At 38.6% G+C, this 15,300-nt stretch overlaps 1 protein-coding gene and 1 pseudogene across 6 annotated transcripts in view; both read right to left on the bottom strand.

Annotated features, from left to right (window-relative positions):
• Positions 1–3,409: 3,409 nt before the first annotated feature.
• LOC102513920 lies at positions 3,410–7,582 on the bottom strand (annotated as a pseudogene).
• A 469-nt stretch (positions 7,583–8,051) lies between these two features.
• TRDMT1 (tRNA aspartic acid methyltransferase 1) overlaps positions 8,052–15,300 on the bottom strand; it is a 43,358-nt gene continuing 36,109 nt past the window's right edge. For all 6 annotated transcript variants that reach the window (XM_006188961.2, XM_032474134.1, XM_032474135.1 and 3 more), the window contains 2 exons: positions 15,080–15,209; positions 8,052–8,545 (listed from right to left, as the gene is read on the bottom strand). In XM_006188961.2, coding sequence (XP_006189023.2) covers positions 8,445–8,545; positions 15,080–15,209 — 231 coding nt within the window. In that variant the 3' untranslated portion in view covers positions 8,052–8,444. The remainder of the gene's footprint in view (positions 8,546–15,079; positions 15,210–15,300) is intronic.

Raw genomic sequence — 15,300 nt, 5'->3', positions numbered from 1 at the left:
CATGAGTGGAACTAATGTTGGAATGGAAGATGATTGTTTTCAGATATGCTAAACTTGACGTGACAGGAAGATATTCAAATGAGAAATGTCCCAGCTTGAGCATTCTAGAATTTTCTGGGTGTCATGGGCAAAAAAAGCAGTTGTAGAAAAGGGTGAGATCTCTGAGAAAAAATGGCTTGGACAGTGAAGGGTGAAGAGGTCTGAGGACTGAATCTTCAGGAATGGACACAAGTCCAGCTCCAAACCTCTCTCTCCTCTCTCTTTAGACTCTGTGGGGGATCTCACCTGATTATAGAGCCAACTTGGCTAAATAAACATGTTCCATATGCACACTCTTATAGTTTAAATCTGCCCTGATATGAATAAAGATGCAAACAAAATAAATTACAGAGCAAATACCTGAAGTAAACAATGAAGCCATAATATGTACAAGCAAATAAATAAGAACAGCCCAAGGCTAAAAAGAAGAGTTCTATGGGAAAATTAATGTCCTGCCTTCTATTTTATTGTGAAAATTTCTACCTAAATTAAGATCTGTAGAAAAAAATAAGATTCTGGAAGCTTTTAGGGAGCAAGTATGGTGTAGCTGAGGAAGAGTTGTAAGCGCTGGGTGTAACTGAAAATAAGACTCAGAACCTACGGTAAACATGTAACAAATTTCTTTGAGAACGTGGGGAGTAAGATGCCAAAAAAGTTCTTTGCACGTGCTGAATAAATACATTTAAAAAGGAATCAACTCACAAATCAAGACAGAAATAGTAATGTAGTTGGAGTTAACAGTTGCATAAGATTTTGAAGAGCATGAGGTAAAATGTTCTTAGAAGTCCTAACGAGAGAAAGGGAGAGAAGTGAGGATTTTTTTTAAAAAACTGAAGTTTAAAATTTTAGTAGGAAAGTGAAAGAATGACAGGAGAGGGAAAATGGTGCAGAGATTGACTGGTATAATCTGAAGTTGAAGAACGTATGTGGGATTCTTACTACTTTTTAATAAAATATGCAGAGGGACTTCACCAAATGAAATATTCTAGGCACAACTAGACATCTTGGAGAGTACGCTGAATGGAGAAGGAAGAGGATGGATTGGAGGTGGGTCTAAAAAGATGCACGTTAAGAAGGTGACATGATAGTTTTATGCAGCACCCTTTGACATCAGAAGTTGAGAGGAAGCGACTTCCAGTACCGGGGGGTTCAAGGCTGTCGTGAACATTATAACATTATGTAACCCATTCAATCACAGGCTATGAGAAGACTGCTGAAACCTCTGACCCTCACTCAGTTTCAAAGTCCAAAGCTGTTCGTAAGTCCGTTTACAATGGGTGGCCATACAGGCTTAAATCCTTATTGTGTTACCTTGGCTTATCTGGGAAGCTGTTGATTCCAAATTTGTATTTTAAATTGTAAAGTTACCCAAACAAAAAGAGCGAGAAGAGCCACTTCAGCCGGGATGCAAACGTGGCAGCTGGCCCGCAGAAAGCATCCTTCAGGAGCTGCTTGAGGCCGGGGGGTGCGGCGCTCACTCCTTTTTTCTGCACTGCTGCAGCTCGAACCAAACCAGCTTCCTTTGTCATTAGCTTCATTTCTGTATCCTCAGAAGTCTCCAGCTTAATAACTTCTGACCCAAACGAGGTTGAAGTTGGAACAAAGGACAGATTGTGGTTTTTGTTAAGGAATCCTACCTACTACCTCTTTTTTTTTTTTTAAGTGCTATGTAATCCCTCGACTTTCATAATTTCAACCACCGGTTTTATCTTTTCAAAAGGCTCTGTCTTGGGAGAGGGAGCAAGTTTGCTGGCAGCGAGAGGAATTTTCTCAGTTTTCAAGGCACAGGGCACTGCCTACAGTGCAGGTCTGACTGCACACAACGTTCGGGGTTCTCTGAAACTGAAGAGGGTCAGCTGATGCTCAGTAACAGGGTCACTAACGCCCTCCCCACTGTCATCTGGCTCTACTGCCTGTCACCAAGGATTAAGATTGTTATCAAGCTCTGGCTCCTTCTTCTATGACTACCCAACTCCTCTTCAAAACCATTTTCCAATTCGATTCATTTTGTTTGTACTGGTGTGTCTGATTATCTCACTCATTATATTTGGGTATGGAAAACTTACTAAAATACGGGGTAGGGTATAAAATAAATTAAGATCATTTGGCGAGCCATTTAAAAGACAGTCAGTGATGCAAAAGGGAGAATGAAAAATCAGTTTCCTGTTAAAAATGGCAAAGATTCAATTACACAGTTCTTTTTCAAAGGAAGAAGCTGTATTTTCCAAAATGTTGAGTAAGTTTATAGCAGTCCAAATATCAGAAAACAGAATTCCCAAGGCAAACCATATGCATATTTATTACCAATAACGTATAGTGGGCATTCGGCAACAGGACATATTCTAAATTATGCATGGGTATATATGCTAATTAAATGACACCCTGGTAAATATATCTTCGTTAAGGTCTGAGTTTGGTGCTTGCTATTTATTTGCAGTTATAAGTTAAGGGCAGGAAACACCATCTACCTGCCCATGGATATACTTCAATAGTTTTAAACATTTCCCAAAGCTGTGCTTTTCCTTTCAGTTTGTAAGCAAACATCTCCACAGAGCTTCCGTGGGGCTAGAGCTGGTGATGTGTAGCTTAACGCATTTTGTGTAACTTTGCTCAGTGGGGCACAGGACACTGCAATTACAGAGTAATCAGAGTAAAACTCCTGACCCTTTTTATTGGTAAGATTCTTCTCAGCGGTGAGGAAAACCCAGTGAAAGTGCACGAAAGTGATTGCAGACAGTCGTATGCTATGATTTATGAGACTTGCACTAAGGTTTATCTCTAAACACACACACAAAACGTGGATAGTGGCTGTTGACGCAATCTGCATTGGCTCACAGCTTCCCTATACCCATAGTTTTCTGTGAGTGCTTCTGAAAAAAAGGTGGTAAGGAATTTGTTTTTCAATTGTGGTAAATTGTACATAACATAAAGTTTGCCATTTAAACAGTTTTCAAGTATGCAGTTCAGTGGCGTTAAGGACGTTCATACTGTTGTGCAACCATCACCACTGACCACCTCCAGAACTTTTTTACCACCCCAAACCCATACTCGTTACACACCAACTTCCAGGCCCCAGGTCCCCCGAGCCCTGATAACCACTAGCCTACTTTCTGTCTCCATGAACTTGATTCTTCTATGTATCTCATGTAAGTGGAATTATACAAACTGTCATTTTGGGTCTGGTTCATTTCGCTGAGTATGTCTTCAAAGTTCATCCATGTTGTCATGTGTCAGGATTTCTTTCCTTTTTTATAGCTGAATAACATTCCATTGTATGTCTACATCGTATTTTGTTTATCCATTCATCCACCAATGGACACTTTGGTTGTTCCCACTTTTTTTTTTTTTACTATTGTTAATAATGCTGCTATGAACACTGGTATACAAATATCTGTTTGAGTCCCTCCTTTCCATTTGTTTGGGTATATACTCAGAAATGGATTGCTGTTATCATGTGGTAGTTCTATGTTCATTATTTTTTTCAAATTGCAATGTTTTTATTAGAGTATTATTAATTGCAGATTTAAAAAAAACACACTTGTGGGAAAAGGAAAACACTCAGAAATGCTATTACAGATTAGGCAAATTAGTAGGAGGAAAAAGATTTCTTCAGTGTATATAAAATGTAAATATTTGCCCTGGGATTTCCCATAAATGGCATAGTCCACAAGGACTTATTTGGAATAAAAATGTCTATCAAATCTCCAGTAATAGCCTCTATAAAGTCTGCAAACTTGGTACACTGAAGTTAAAAAGTTACTAGCACATTCCAGATTTTCTATGCAAAAAACAATGGTCCCAATCAAGGCAACTTGAACATCAACTGCTACATGAGAAAGCAGAGGCACCAAAGCAAATCGCTCTTCCAATGATGATCTGCCACTCACTAGGCTAACTATTTACATTTACCTGGACAGATTACAAAACTATACACAGTACATAAAACTACTACTTGAGTCTGGTGGAAAATGAAAGATTTCTTTATCAGACACTCCAAAGCACATCAGATCAGTCACTTGAACTTAGGGAGAGAAGATTAGGAAGAGGCCCTCTTCTGTTGAGAAAATGGGGACTCATAAACATCCATGGGTGGGCAGGTACAAACCAGGCGCTGATCTCCATAGATGGCATCAGTCCGGGCAATGGTTGGCCAGAATTTGTTCTCCAGTTTCACAAAGGGGAGTGGGAATGCTGCCACTCTGGAATATGGCTGATCCCAGTGGGAGGACGTGACGAAGATCAAGGAGTGTGGCAACATCTTCAGGGGGATGACCCTGGGGTCGATGCGGCCCTCCTTGATGTCGGCAATTTCCTGCTGAATGCTGATCATGGCGTCACAGAATCTGTCCAGCTCTGCCTTTTCTTCTGACTCGGTGGGCTCAATCATGAGCGTGCCGGCCACTGGCCAGGACATGGTAGGGGCTTGAAACCCGTAATCCTGAACCCTCTTGGCCACATCCATGGCCTCAATATTTGCAGACTTTTGAAGGGTCTTGTATACAAAATAAACTCATGAGCCACATAACCTCTTGCACCCTGGAAAAGGACACTGTAGTGTTTTTCTAATCGCTTGGCCATGTAGTTGGCTTTTAATATAGCAGTTTCTGTGGCCTGTTTAAGGCCCTTGCCTCCCATCATCTTGATATAAACCCATGAAATTGGCAAGATGGAACTAGAGTTCCCACAGGGCCACACTGATGGTACCCAAAGGCTGGACATCTTTGCTTGGCTTCACCGAAATGATGGGATGATTAGGCAGAAAAGGCACAAGATGTTTCTTCACTCCAATGGGCCCCATGCCGGGGCCGCCTCCTCCATGGGGAATGCAGAAGGTCTTGTGAAGATTTAGGTGTGAGACATCAGACCCAAAGTCTGCAGGACAACAGATTCCCACCTGAGCGTTCATATTTGCCCCGTCCAGGTAGACCTACCCTCCGTGCTTGTGGATCAGGTCACACACCTCTCCAGTGTTCTCTTCAAACACTCCATTGGTAGATGAGTATGTAATCATGATTGCTGCCAGGTTCTCCTTGTGTTTATCCACCATGGCCTTGAGGTGAGCTGCATCAATATTCCCATATTTATCCACCTCCACAGGCTGAATCTTCATGCCTGCCATGTGGGCACTTGCAGGATTGGTCCCATGTGCAGATTTTGGAATGAGGCAAACCGTTCTGTGTTTTTCTCCTTTCCTGTCCAAGTAGGCTCCGATAGTGGCCAGCCTGGCGTATTCCCCCTGAGCTCCTCTGTTAGGCTGGAAAGAGATTCGGTCATAGCCTGAGTTCACACAAATCCTTCTCAAGTTCTTGGAAAAGCTGCTGGTACCCTTGAGCTTGGTCCAGAGGCACAAAAGGGTGGATGTTTGCAAATTCCTTCCACGTGATAGCCGTGAGTTCAGAAGAGCTGCTGAGCTTCATGGCGCAGGACCCCAGTGGAATCATGCTATGAACAAGGGAAATGTCTGTTTTCCAACTGCTTCCTATATCTAACAGTATCTGTTTCTGAGTGATAGCTGTTGAACACTTGATGTGTGAGGAATGGGCTAGTTCTCTTGAAGGCAGTTCCTAGAATACCTCTCCGTTCCTCACCCATCCTTTCAGCAACCAGCTCTGCAGATGACTCACAGCCAAAGATCCACAACAAGTCATCCAGATCTTTTTCATTGACTGTTTCATCAAGAGAAATACCAAGCTTGCCATCCTCGAAGGGCCGAATATTTATTTGCCGCTGAGTGGCCCTGCCCAAGACCTCCTTCACTGAGCAGCCACACTGAATCTTCAAAGTTTCAAAGAACAAGTCATGCTGGAGTTGGTGCCCTGCTCACTTGAGAGCTTCAGATAAAATCAAAGTGGCATTATGTACCCTCCTAGCAGTATGTTCCAGCCTGTGAGACCCACGGTAGATTGCAAACATTGCAGCCATATTTGCCAAGACAGCCTGAGCTGTACAGATGTTGATGGCAGCCTTGTCTCTCCGGATGTGTTGCTCCCTGGTTTGAAGAGCAATACGATACACTTCTTTCCCACTGGCATCTCTTGTTACCCCAACCATTCTTCCAGGCATCATCCTCACCAAGCTTTCTCTGGCAGAAAAATGGCTGCATGTGGTCTGCCATAGCCCAGTGGCACCCTAAATCTCTGTGAGCTGCCCAGGGCGATGTCTACCCCAAATTCTCCAGGAGGCCTCAAGACACACAGAGCTAAAAGGTGAGTAGCACAGCAGGCCAATCTCCCTGCCTGATGGGCTCTCTCCACCAGTTCTGTAAAGCCTTCCACCTTCCCTTCGGTGTCTGAGTACTGGAACAGCACTCCACTGACATCCTTCCCACTGAAGTCCATTTCATGGGGTAACTTCAGTTCAATGAGGACTCCAGCACACTTGGCTCGAGTCTGGACAACAGCTATTGTCTGGGGATGGCAACGGGGATCAATAAAAAATTTCCTCCTCTTGTGTCTGTGGCAAAGCTGCATTGCCTCTGCAGCCACGGTGGCCTCATCCAGCAGGGATGCATTAGCCATGTCCATGCCTGTGATGTCACACACCATGGTCTGAGTAAACTCTCCAGTCTCCCCTGAGACACCTCTGGCTGGTATGGAGTATACTGGGTGATCCATCCTGAGTTCTCCAGGAAGTTCTGCAGAATTGTCTGTGGCACTGAACAGTTATAATAGCCCATGCCAGTATACAATCTCCAGAACTGGTTCTTGCTGGAAATGGCATGCAGAGTTGCAAGGATTTCGTTTTCACAGACATTTTCAAGGGTCTTTTCAAGCGGATACTGGCAGGAATGGTCTTCTCGATCAGTTCATCAACGCTCTCCAGCCCTAGGGCCTGTAGCATCTCCCTCTGGTCTTTGTCCCTGGGGCCAATATGCCTCCAAGAGAAGTCATCGCGTCTGGGCAGGAGGCACTCTAGAAGGTGTGAGGCCCCAGCCCCACTGCCGTTACTGCTGTCATGGCTCTGTGGCACCCAAAGAGGCCCCACACCTCCAAGCCCAGACGCAGCCCCCAGGCCCTGGCGTACATCTGCATGGCCATAGTCACCATCTCCTGCCCGGGCCCATGAGGGTCAGCCATGCTTTCAGCCCCTCTTCTGGTCACAGTCCCCTGGGTGGAAGCTGCCCCCAGGTGGCTGGAGTCTCTCCCCGCTGGAAAACCGGAGAGACAGTTGGATCTTTGGGGCAATGAATGGGTGCGGCTCTGAGCCAGGACACCAGCGGAAAGTTGTTGCTCTGTTACTATTTTTAAGGAATCAGCATCTGTTTTCTAGAGTGGCTGCACCATTTTACATTCTCACCAGCAAGACAGAGTTCCAAGTTCTCCACATCAGAATTGTTTTTAAGAAGAAAAATACAAATTAAAATTTTGTGATATAATTTCTGGTCTTCTTTCTATTTCTCTTTGTCACTTGTTTTTATCACTGAAATCAAAACTACGGGATTTATGATACAAGACTTAGTCTGATTAGAACCCCAATTCCAAGTCTACAGACAGGGAGGGACAGAGAAACTTAAGTCATAAAAGTTAATTCACAGAATAGTCATATGAAATAGGGTCAGAGGGCAGAGTTTCCTCCCTAAAATATGAATGCTTTCCTATAGACTTTAAAATGTGATGGCAAATTCAACTTACAACAAGAAGCTGAGAAGGAAGACAGAAGCAAGCTCTGAAAACAGCAAACTAAAGGCAAGTATGTACAAACAAAGAAGGAGTTTTGCCTTTCAGATGGAAATAGAATTAAAGATAATTAGGAAATGTGCACCTACATTTTCTGTGGCTTACTGATGGAGAGGTAATGAAGAATTCAGCCTTATTTTTTTCCTAACATTTTCTTCAGATGACTGTATAAGGTGAATGATGATAATTTGGTTTAAAATATTCTACATATTTGGTTTAGATAAAATAAAGGAATGTTAAAAATCAAAATTAAAACTTTCAACATTTGAAAGGCTAGAATTACAATCATCATTTTAGAAATAGGAAGAATCATTTTTAAAAAGTAAAACAACAGGATTCATAAAGCAACTTCTTTAATTAATATGCACAAATATACAATTTCTCAGGTTCATATGCCTGTTATGACTGCTTTATAAAATATTCAGACATTAAAATTCTGAAGTGCCTAAATTTGTCTATACCATACTATAGAGAATATTTTACATATATTTAATTATTTCATATAAAAATATATTCTCCTAAAGCATAACAATAATTTTCACCTTACAAAACACAGCAATATAAATATAAGGAAACAAATTGGCATTTTCTGATAAATCTCAATTTCATATCAAAGAGAGATTAAGATAAGTTAGTTGAATTTTGTCCAAATTAATTCAAAATAGAATTTCAAAATTACCATCTGGATATGATGGAATACTGTGACCATCTTTCAGAGTTATTTAAAAATTACTCATATAGGATTTTGATTAGTTTAGCTACTATATGTACGTTGAGACTATTTCCAAGTAGACGATAACGCTGTTTGACTGTAATCTTCTCAGGAAATCCTAGAAAAGAAAGATTACAATTTATTATACATTTGTAATATTAAGTACCAGAAATAAAATGATGTATTCTTTAGTAAAAGCACAGCGGTTATTTATATAAGTAAGTCCTTAAGGACTCCATGAAGTTCAATTAATAAATGAGAATTTGAAGCCAAAAGTATTAAATAACATTGCATTGTTTACACAATGTGATATTATCACATCACATATTATATTATGCTCGATACACAAACATGTAACACACATAGCATCCACAGAACTAATACAAATCTGGACATTAGTGCACTTTAGGAAAAGCAGTGGCTACCATTATTTCAGTTATTTTCTTTCATTTGATAACAGCATTAAGGAGATAGAATTCATACACCATAAAATTCACCTTTTTAAAGTATACAACTGAATGTTTCTTTAGTATAGTCACAGAATTTTGCATACATCTCTACTATTTAATTACAGAACATTTTCATCACCTCAAAAAGAAAGCCAGCCCACAGCTAACATCACACTCAATAGTGGCAAGCTGAAAATTTTCCTCTAAGTTCAGGAACAAGACAAAGATACCCATTCTTGATACTTTTATTTCAACATAGTATAAGAAGTCCTAGCCACAGCAAACAATTAGGCAAAAAGAAAAAGAAAAAAAAAGAAAAAGAAAGGAATTCAAATTGGAAAGGAAGAAGTAAAACTATCACTGCCTGCAGATGATATGATATTATATATAGAAAACCCTAAAGACATCATCAAAACATGATTAGAATAAATGAATTCAGTAAAGTTGCATATACAAAATCAATATACAGAAATCTGCTATTTCTATACATTAATAACAAACTATCAGAAAGAGAAAATAAGAAAGTAATCTCATTAATAATCACATCAAAAAAATTAAGATACCTAAGAATAAATTTAATGAAGGAAGTGAAATACTTGTACACTAAAGGCTGTAAGATATTGATGAAAAAAATTAACAAAACACAAATAAAGATACTTCATGATCATAAATTAGAGAATATTGTTAAGCAATCTACAGATTTAATGTAATTCCTACCAAAATTCCAATGGCATTTTTTACAGAAATTGAATTCACAATCCCAAAATTCATATGGAATCACAAAAGACCTCAAGTAGCCAAAGCAATCTTGAGAAAGAAGAACAAAGCTGGAGGCACCATGCTCCCTAACTTCAAACTATATTACAAAGCTACAGTAATCAAAACACTGTGACATTGGCATAAAAAGACACATAGATCAATGGACCAGAATAGAGAGCCCAGAAATAAACCCATGCATATATGGTCAATTAATTTATGATGAGGGAGCCAAGAATATACAATGGGGAAAGGATAGTCTCTTCAATAAATGGTGTTAGGAAAATTGAGACAGCCACATGCAAAAGAATGAAACTGGACCACTGTTTTAACACCATGCATAAAAATTAACTCAAATGAATTAAACACTTGAATATTAGACCTGAAACCATAAAATTCCTGGAAGAAAACACAGGTGGTAAATTCCTTGACATGAATCTTGTCCATACATTTTTGGATCTGATTCCAAAAGCAAAGGCAACAAAAATAAACAAGTGGGACTATATCAAATTAAAAAGCTTCTGCACAGCAAAGGAGATAATCAACAAAATGAAAAGGCAATCTACTGAATGGGAGAAAATATCTGCAAATCATATAACTGGTAAGGGATTAATACCCAACATATATAAAGAACTCATAAAACTCAACAGCAAAACAATAAACAATCAGAGTAAAAAATGGGCAGAGGACCTGAATAAACATTTTTTCAAAGAAGACAGATAGATGGTCAACAGGCACATGAAAAGATGTTCAACATCACTAATCATCAGGAAAACGTAAATTAAAACCACAATGGGATATTACTTCACATTTTTAGAATGGCTATTAACCTAAAGACAAGAAATAACAGGTGCTGGTGACGATGTGGAGAAAGGGAACTCTTGTGCACTGTTGGTGAGAATTTAAATTGGTGCAGCCACAATGGAAGACAGTACGGAGGTTCCTCAAAAAATTAAAGGTAAAACTATCATATGATCCAGTAATTCCAATCTTCATATTTATCCAATGAAAACAAAAACACTAATTCAAAAAGATATGCACACGCCCATGTTCATTGCAGCACTATATACAATAGAAAGATATGGAAACAACCTAAAAGTCCACTGATAGATGAATGGATAAAGAAAATGTGATGTATACATACTAAGAAATACTACTAAGCCATTAAAAAAGAATGAAATCTTGTCATTCGTAAGAAGCTTGAGGGTATTTTGATAAGTGAAATCAGAGAAAGACAAATACTGTATGATCTCACTTACATGTGGAATCTGAAAACCAAAGCAAGTAGGCAAGCAAGCAAGCAAACAACAACAACAAAAAACCCTAGCTCATAGATAGAGAGAACAGACTGGTGGTTACGGGGGTCAGGGAGCAGGGGACAAATGGATGAAATGGGCCAAAAGGTACAAACTTCCAGTGATAATATAAATAAGTCCTGGGGATTTAACGTAGAGCATGGTGACTACAGTTAGTAATACTGTGTTGTCTATTCGAAAATTGCTAAGAAAGATCTTAAAAGTCTCCATCATAAGAAAAAGAAATTTCTAATTATGTATAGTAATAGATGTTAACTAGATTTATTGCAGTGGGTGATCATTTTGCAATGTGTAAAAATACTGAATCATTATGCTGTAATGTTGTATACCTGAAATGAATACAATGTTACATGTTAAAGATACACTTCCATAGAAAAGTTTTTTTTAAAAAGAATGCTGGTACCCATTAGCAGTCACTCTCCATTTCCCCTCCTTGAACTATTAATCTACTTTCTGTTCCATGGATTTACCTATTCCAAGCATTTCATATAAATGGAACCATACAACATGTTGTCTTTTGTTTCTGGCTTCTTTCATTTAGTGTTTTCAACGTTCATTCATATATAACATGCACCAATAGTTCAGTCCTCTCAATGTCAGAATAATATTCTATCATATAGATATACCACATTTTATTTATCCATTCATTCATGGATAGACATTTGGGTTTTTCTACTTTTTGATTATTACATGACTGTTAGGAACATGTACATATGTCTGTACATATTAAGTTTTTGTGTGGACATATATTTTCAGTTCTCTTGGATATAAACCTAGGGGTGTAACTGCTGGATCATACAGTCACTCTATGTCTAACATTTCAGGAACTGTCAGGATGTTTTCTAAGGCTGCTGCACCATTATATATTCCCACTAGCAACACACAAAGGATCTGATTTCTCCACATCTTTTCAACACTGTTATTGTTTGTCTTTTTGTGAAATAGTGTCTTATTGTGGTTTTGATTTACATTTCCCTAATAATTAATGATGCTGAACATCTTTTTATGTGCTTATTGGCCATTTGTCTTTTTTTGAGAAATGTCTATTAAAATCTTTTGCCCATTTTTAATTGGATTATTTTTCTTTTTATTGTTGAGTCACAAGAGTTCTTTATATATTCTGGATACAAGGCCCTCAAGGTTGCTTTTTTATACTCTGCTCCCACAAATTGACTTCCTCATGGTGGAGAAATTTGCTACTTTTTTTTTTTTTTCAAAACAAAAATGGCCCACAGATAGTACATTTGCTGGAACCAAACCTTGCACATAACACCATAAAAGACTGTCCATACATAACAGGGTCACTATAATGTTAATTATAATATCAGAATGTCACATTCAGTGGCCTTTGGCATAGCAATTAAATAAAGGAAAAGAAAATCAGATAATAAAATAAAGATCATTAAAAACAGCAAAATTTCATATAGCAAAATTTCAAACCTTGATAAAGTTGCTTTATCAACACTTGACATGATACTTACTGCAATAAAATAAGTGATTACCATAATAAAACCATATTTGCAACTGAGTATGATCATAAAATTGCTATTATAAAGATAATGTCTTAGGCAAGCACATTAGTCATCTCAAAAACTATTTACTTCAAAGTAGCCAGAGGTAGAAATACATCTACAAACAAACTTTCAGAATATCCCAGGGGTGGTCTTTTGTGATATTAAGATTATATCAGAAGAGGAGAAATGTTTGAAAACAGTAAGATTTGTAAAAACTATATATAGTGTGTGTGCATTTTACATACAGATGTTAAAATCCACATCCACTTACATAAATTTACATACATTTTTAAAGTTAAAAGGTGACTTTTTCAAAACTTAGGTACATTGAAAATAATAATAATCCTCAAAAACAAAGAAACCTAGAATTAACGAGGTCAGGACAGCAGCTTTCATTCAGTAAGCGTAGGTTAGTGTTCCCTTCTCCCAAAGCCCGCTCATGCCACTAGCCACAAAGAGAATCGGGACAAAATGTGCCAAGGATCAATGCAAATCCATCACTGCCGGTAGACAAGCAGCTCAAAAAATGCCATTTAGGACCCAGGGTCGATGATGTCAGAGGCACACGTGAAGGACAGTTCTGTCAGCCCTGCTCAGTGGTGACAATAGGGCAAGCCTGACTATACAAATATACCACATATTTTAAAGAAAGATCAAGCAATTAAACAGGCTTTCTCATGTCTTTTATACATATATTCTCAGAGAGCTTTGAAAAAATCCTATTTTGCCCTTGAGATACTTTTATTAAATACTGAGAAAAAATATTTATGAAGTAAAGGTTACAAAAGCAAATAAATACCTATCATTTAAAACATAAAAGCTGATGCAAATTTTATATTATGTGTCTCTGTGTAAACATTTTACATATGTGAACTCACTTCACTGTCACAACAACCCTGTGAAGTCAGTACTGTAATTATCCCCACTTTACAGATGTGTAAACTAAGGCAGAGAATGGATAAGCCGGGCCTAGGATTCAAACTCAGTTAGTCTGACTCTGGGATTTGTGCTAAATTTCAATATTACCAAAGTGACTAGTACTACCAGACAAAATAAGCACTCAAATAAAACTTAGAAACTAGTTGTTATTAGACAGTAAATCTCTTTTCTCTCTTTAGTACTGTGGAAAGTACCTTTGATTGCTCATTTTAAAAAAGGAAAAAAGAGTAACCAGGACAGTAGAATGGGAATTAAATTCCTGAGAGCAATTCTCAGCTCTTTTTATTTGTTTGATGATGTTCTCACTCACTGTGACATAAACTAAAACAAGGAAAGTCTGTGTTTTTCTTAAATAACACTCCCCGGGATATTTGGAACTGAATGAGATCATCAAGAAAAAGGCAGAAAGTACAAAATAAACCTGGTTGCTGTGACTACGCACGGAGAGTCCATTACCAAGAGGGTAGTCAAATTCTACTGGCAATTTGTTCCCAACGTACAAAAAGGTTCATTCCAAAACCTCATCTCTAAATCCATTATTTAGAATTTAAAACCTGATCTATATGATCACAATATGTTCTTCAAGAATAATACTTTATTTTATTATAAGAACATTAGATTTAGCACAGCAAAGTTTCGCTTTTCTGCATTCAAGCTCCCAATCAGAGTTATCAAAAACACGTTTCCTCCTTGAGGAGCCCTGGAGGCAGGTTAGGGAGGTCCACCTTTCTCCCTTCCCACAGCCAGGTGCTAGGAGCACATTCACTCCCCCCAGGAAAAGGATGGCACCCACAGAGCAGGAGCACCGACGCCAAGCAAGTGGGATCAGGGAGGGTGGGGCGCTTGAAGAAGCAAAGGGCCATGTCCAATGTCTTAACAGCAACAATCCCTGGATTTCCTGGACCATGAAAGGCCTTAGGACTTTGTCTTTCTCACTCTACAACCCTATCTTCATTTTTGTTTTGGGGATTCCCTCCTTCAGATCCCCTAATCTCTTGTCACTCTGGCATCTGAGTCACCCTTACTTTCCACCAGGAAAGCTGCTTCCTAGACTACCTCTCCACTTTGTCTCTCCTGTACTCAAACTTTGTAGGGAAGGACGAAGGTACAGGATTGTAAAGAATGTCCCTCCGATGAGAAGGAATACAAGTACATCCCCCCCCACACACAAAAATTCCTCCACTGCCTTTTAATTTCTTCATTAAATAAAAGACCATCCTAGGCAGTCTCAGAAGATCTAGTGTGGGGTTATTAGAATAGGACCCCAAGAAATAATAATAATAATAATAATAATAATAATAATAATAATAATAATAATAATAATAATAATAATATTATTATTATTATTATTATTATTATTATTATTATTATTATTATTATTATTATTTGGAGAGAGATGCTATTAACAAGCATCTGTGGGGACACATGAGGAATTGCTGATTGGGCCCTTCTGTCCCTGCAAAGCACTTGGAATCAATATTGGAGCAAAAGGGGAGGGAGAACTGAGTCTGAAGGGAATGGACTAAGGCAGGTGACGAACACAAGCAGAGACAGGAGGGAAGGACAATGTCAAGAACAGCACAATCAGGAAGGGAAGTTTTCTTACATTCATCACAACCCTAGTGAATTTTTAGGTCTTTAATAAGTGAAAGCTGGGATCCGCATGTAACCCACATACCGAACTCTGGAGGAAATCCATGGAGATTTGCTATTTCTTTAGGAGTGAAGAATCGAAGTTTGAGCATTAACAATTTTGTTATCTTTTCTTCTTGTGACAAACTGGTAAGGGATTTGTAGACATTCTCAATCTGTAAGAAAGCATCCAAGATGACTGATCAAGTAGAGGGCAGCTACATTTGTTAAGATACCATCATCTATTGTGAGACAGTTTAAAAATGG

Source organism: Camelus ferus, chromosome 35 (assembly GCF_009834535.1).
Source record: "Camelus ferus isolate YT-003-E chromosome 35, BCGSAC_Cfer_1.0, whole genome shotgun sequence".
NCBI lineage: Eukaryota > Metazoa > Chordata > Mammalia > Artiodactyla > Camelidae > Camelus > Camelus ferus.
The sequence above is the reverse complement of the archived record's forward strand: the minus strand, read 5'-3'. Positions and strand labels throughout refer to the sequence as shown.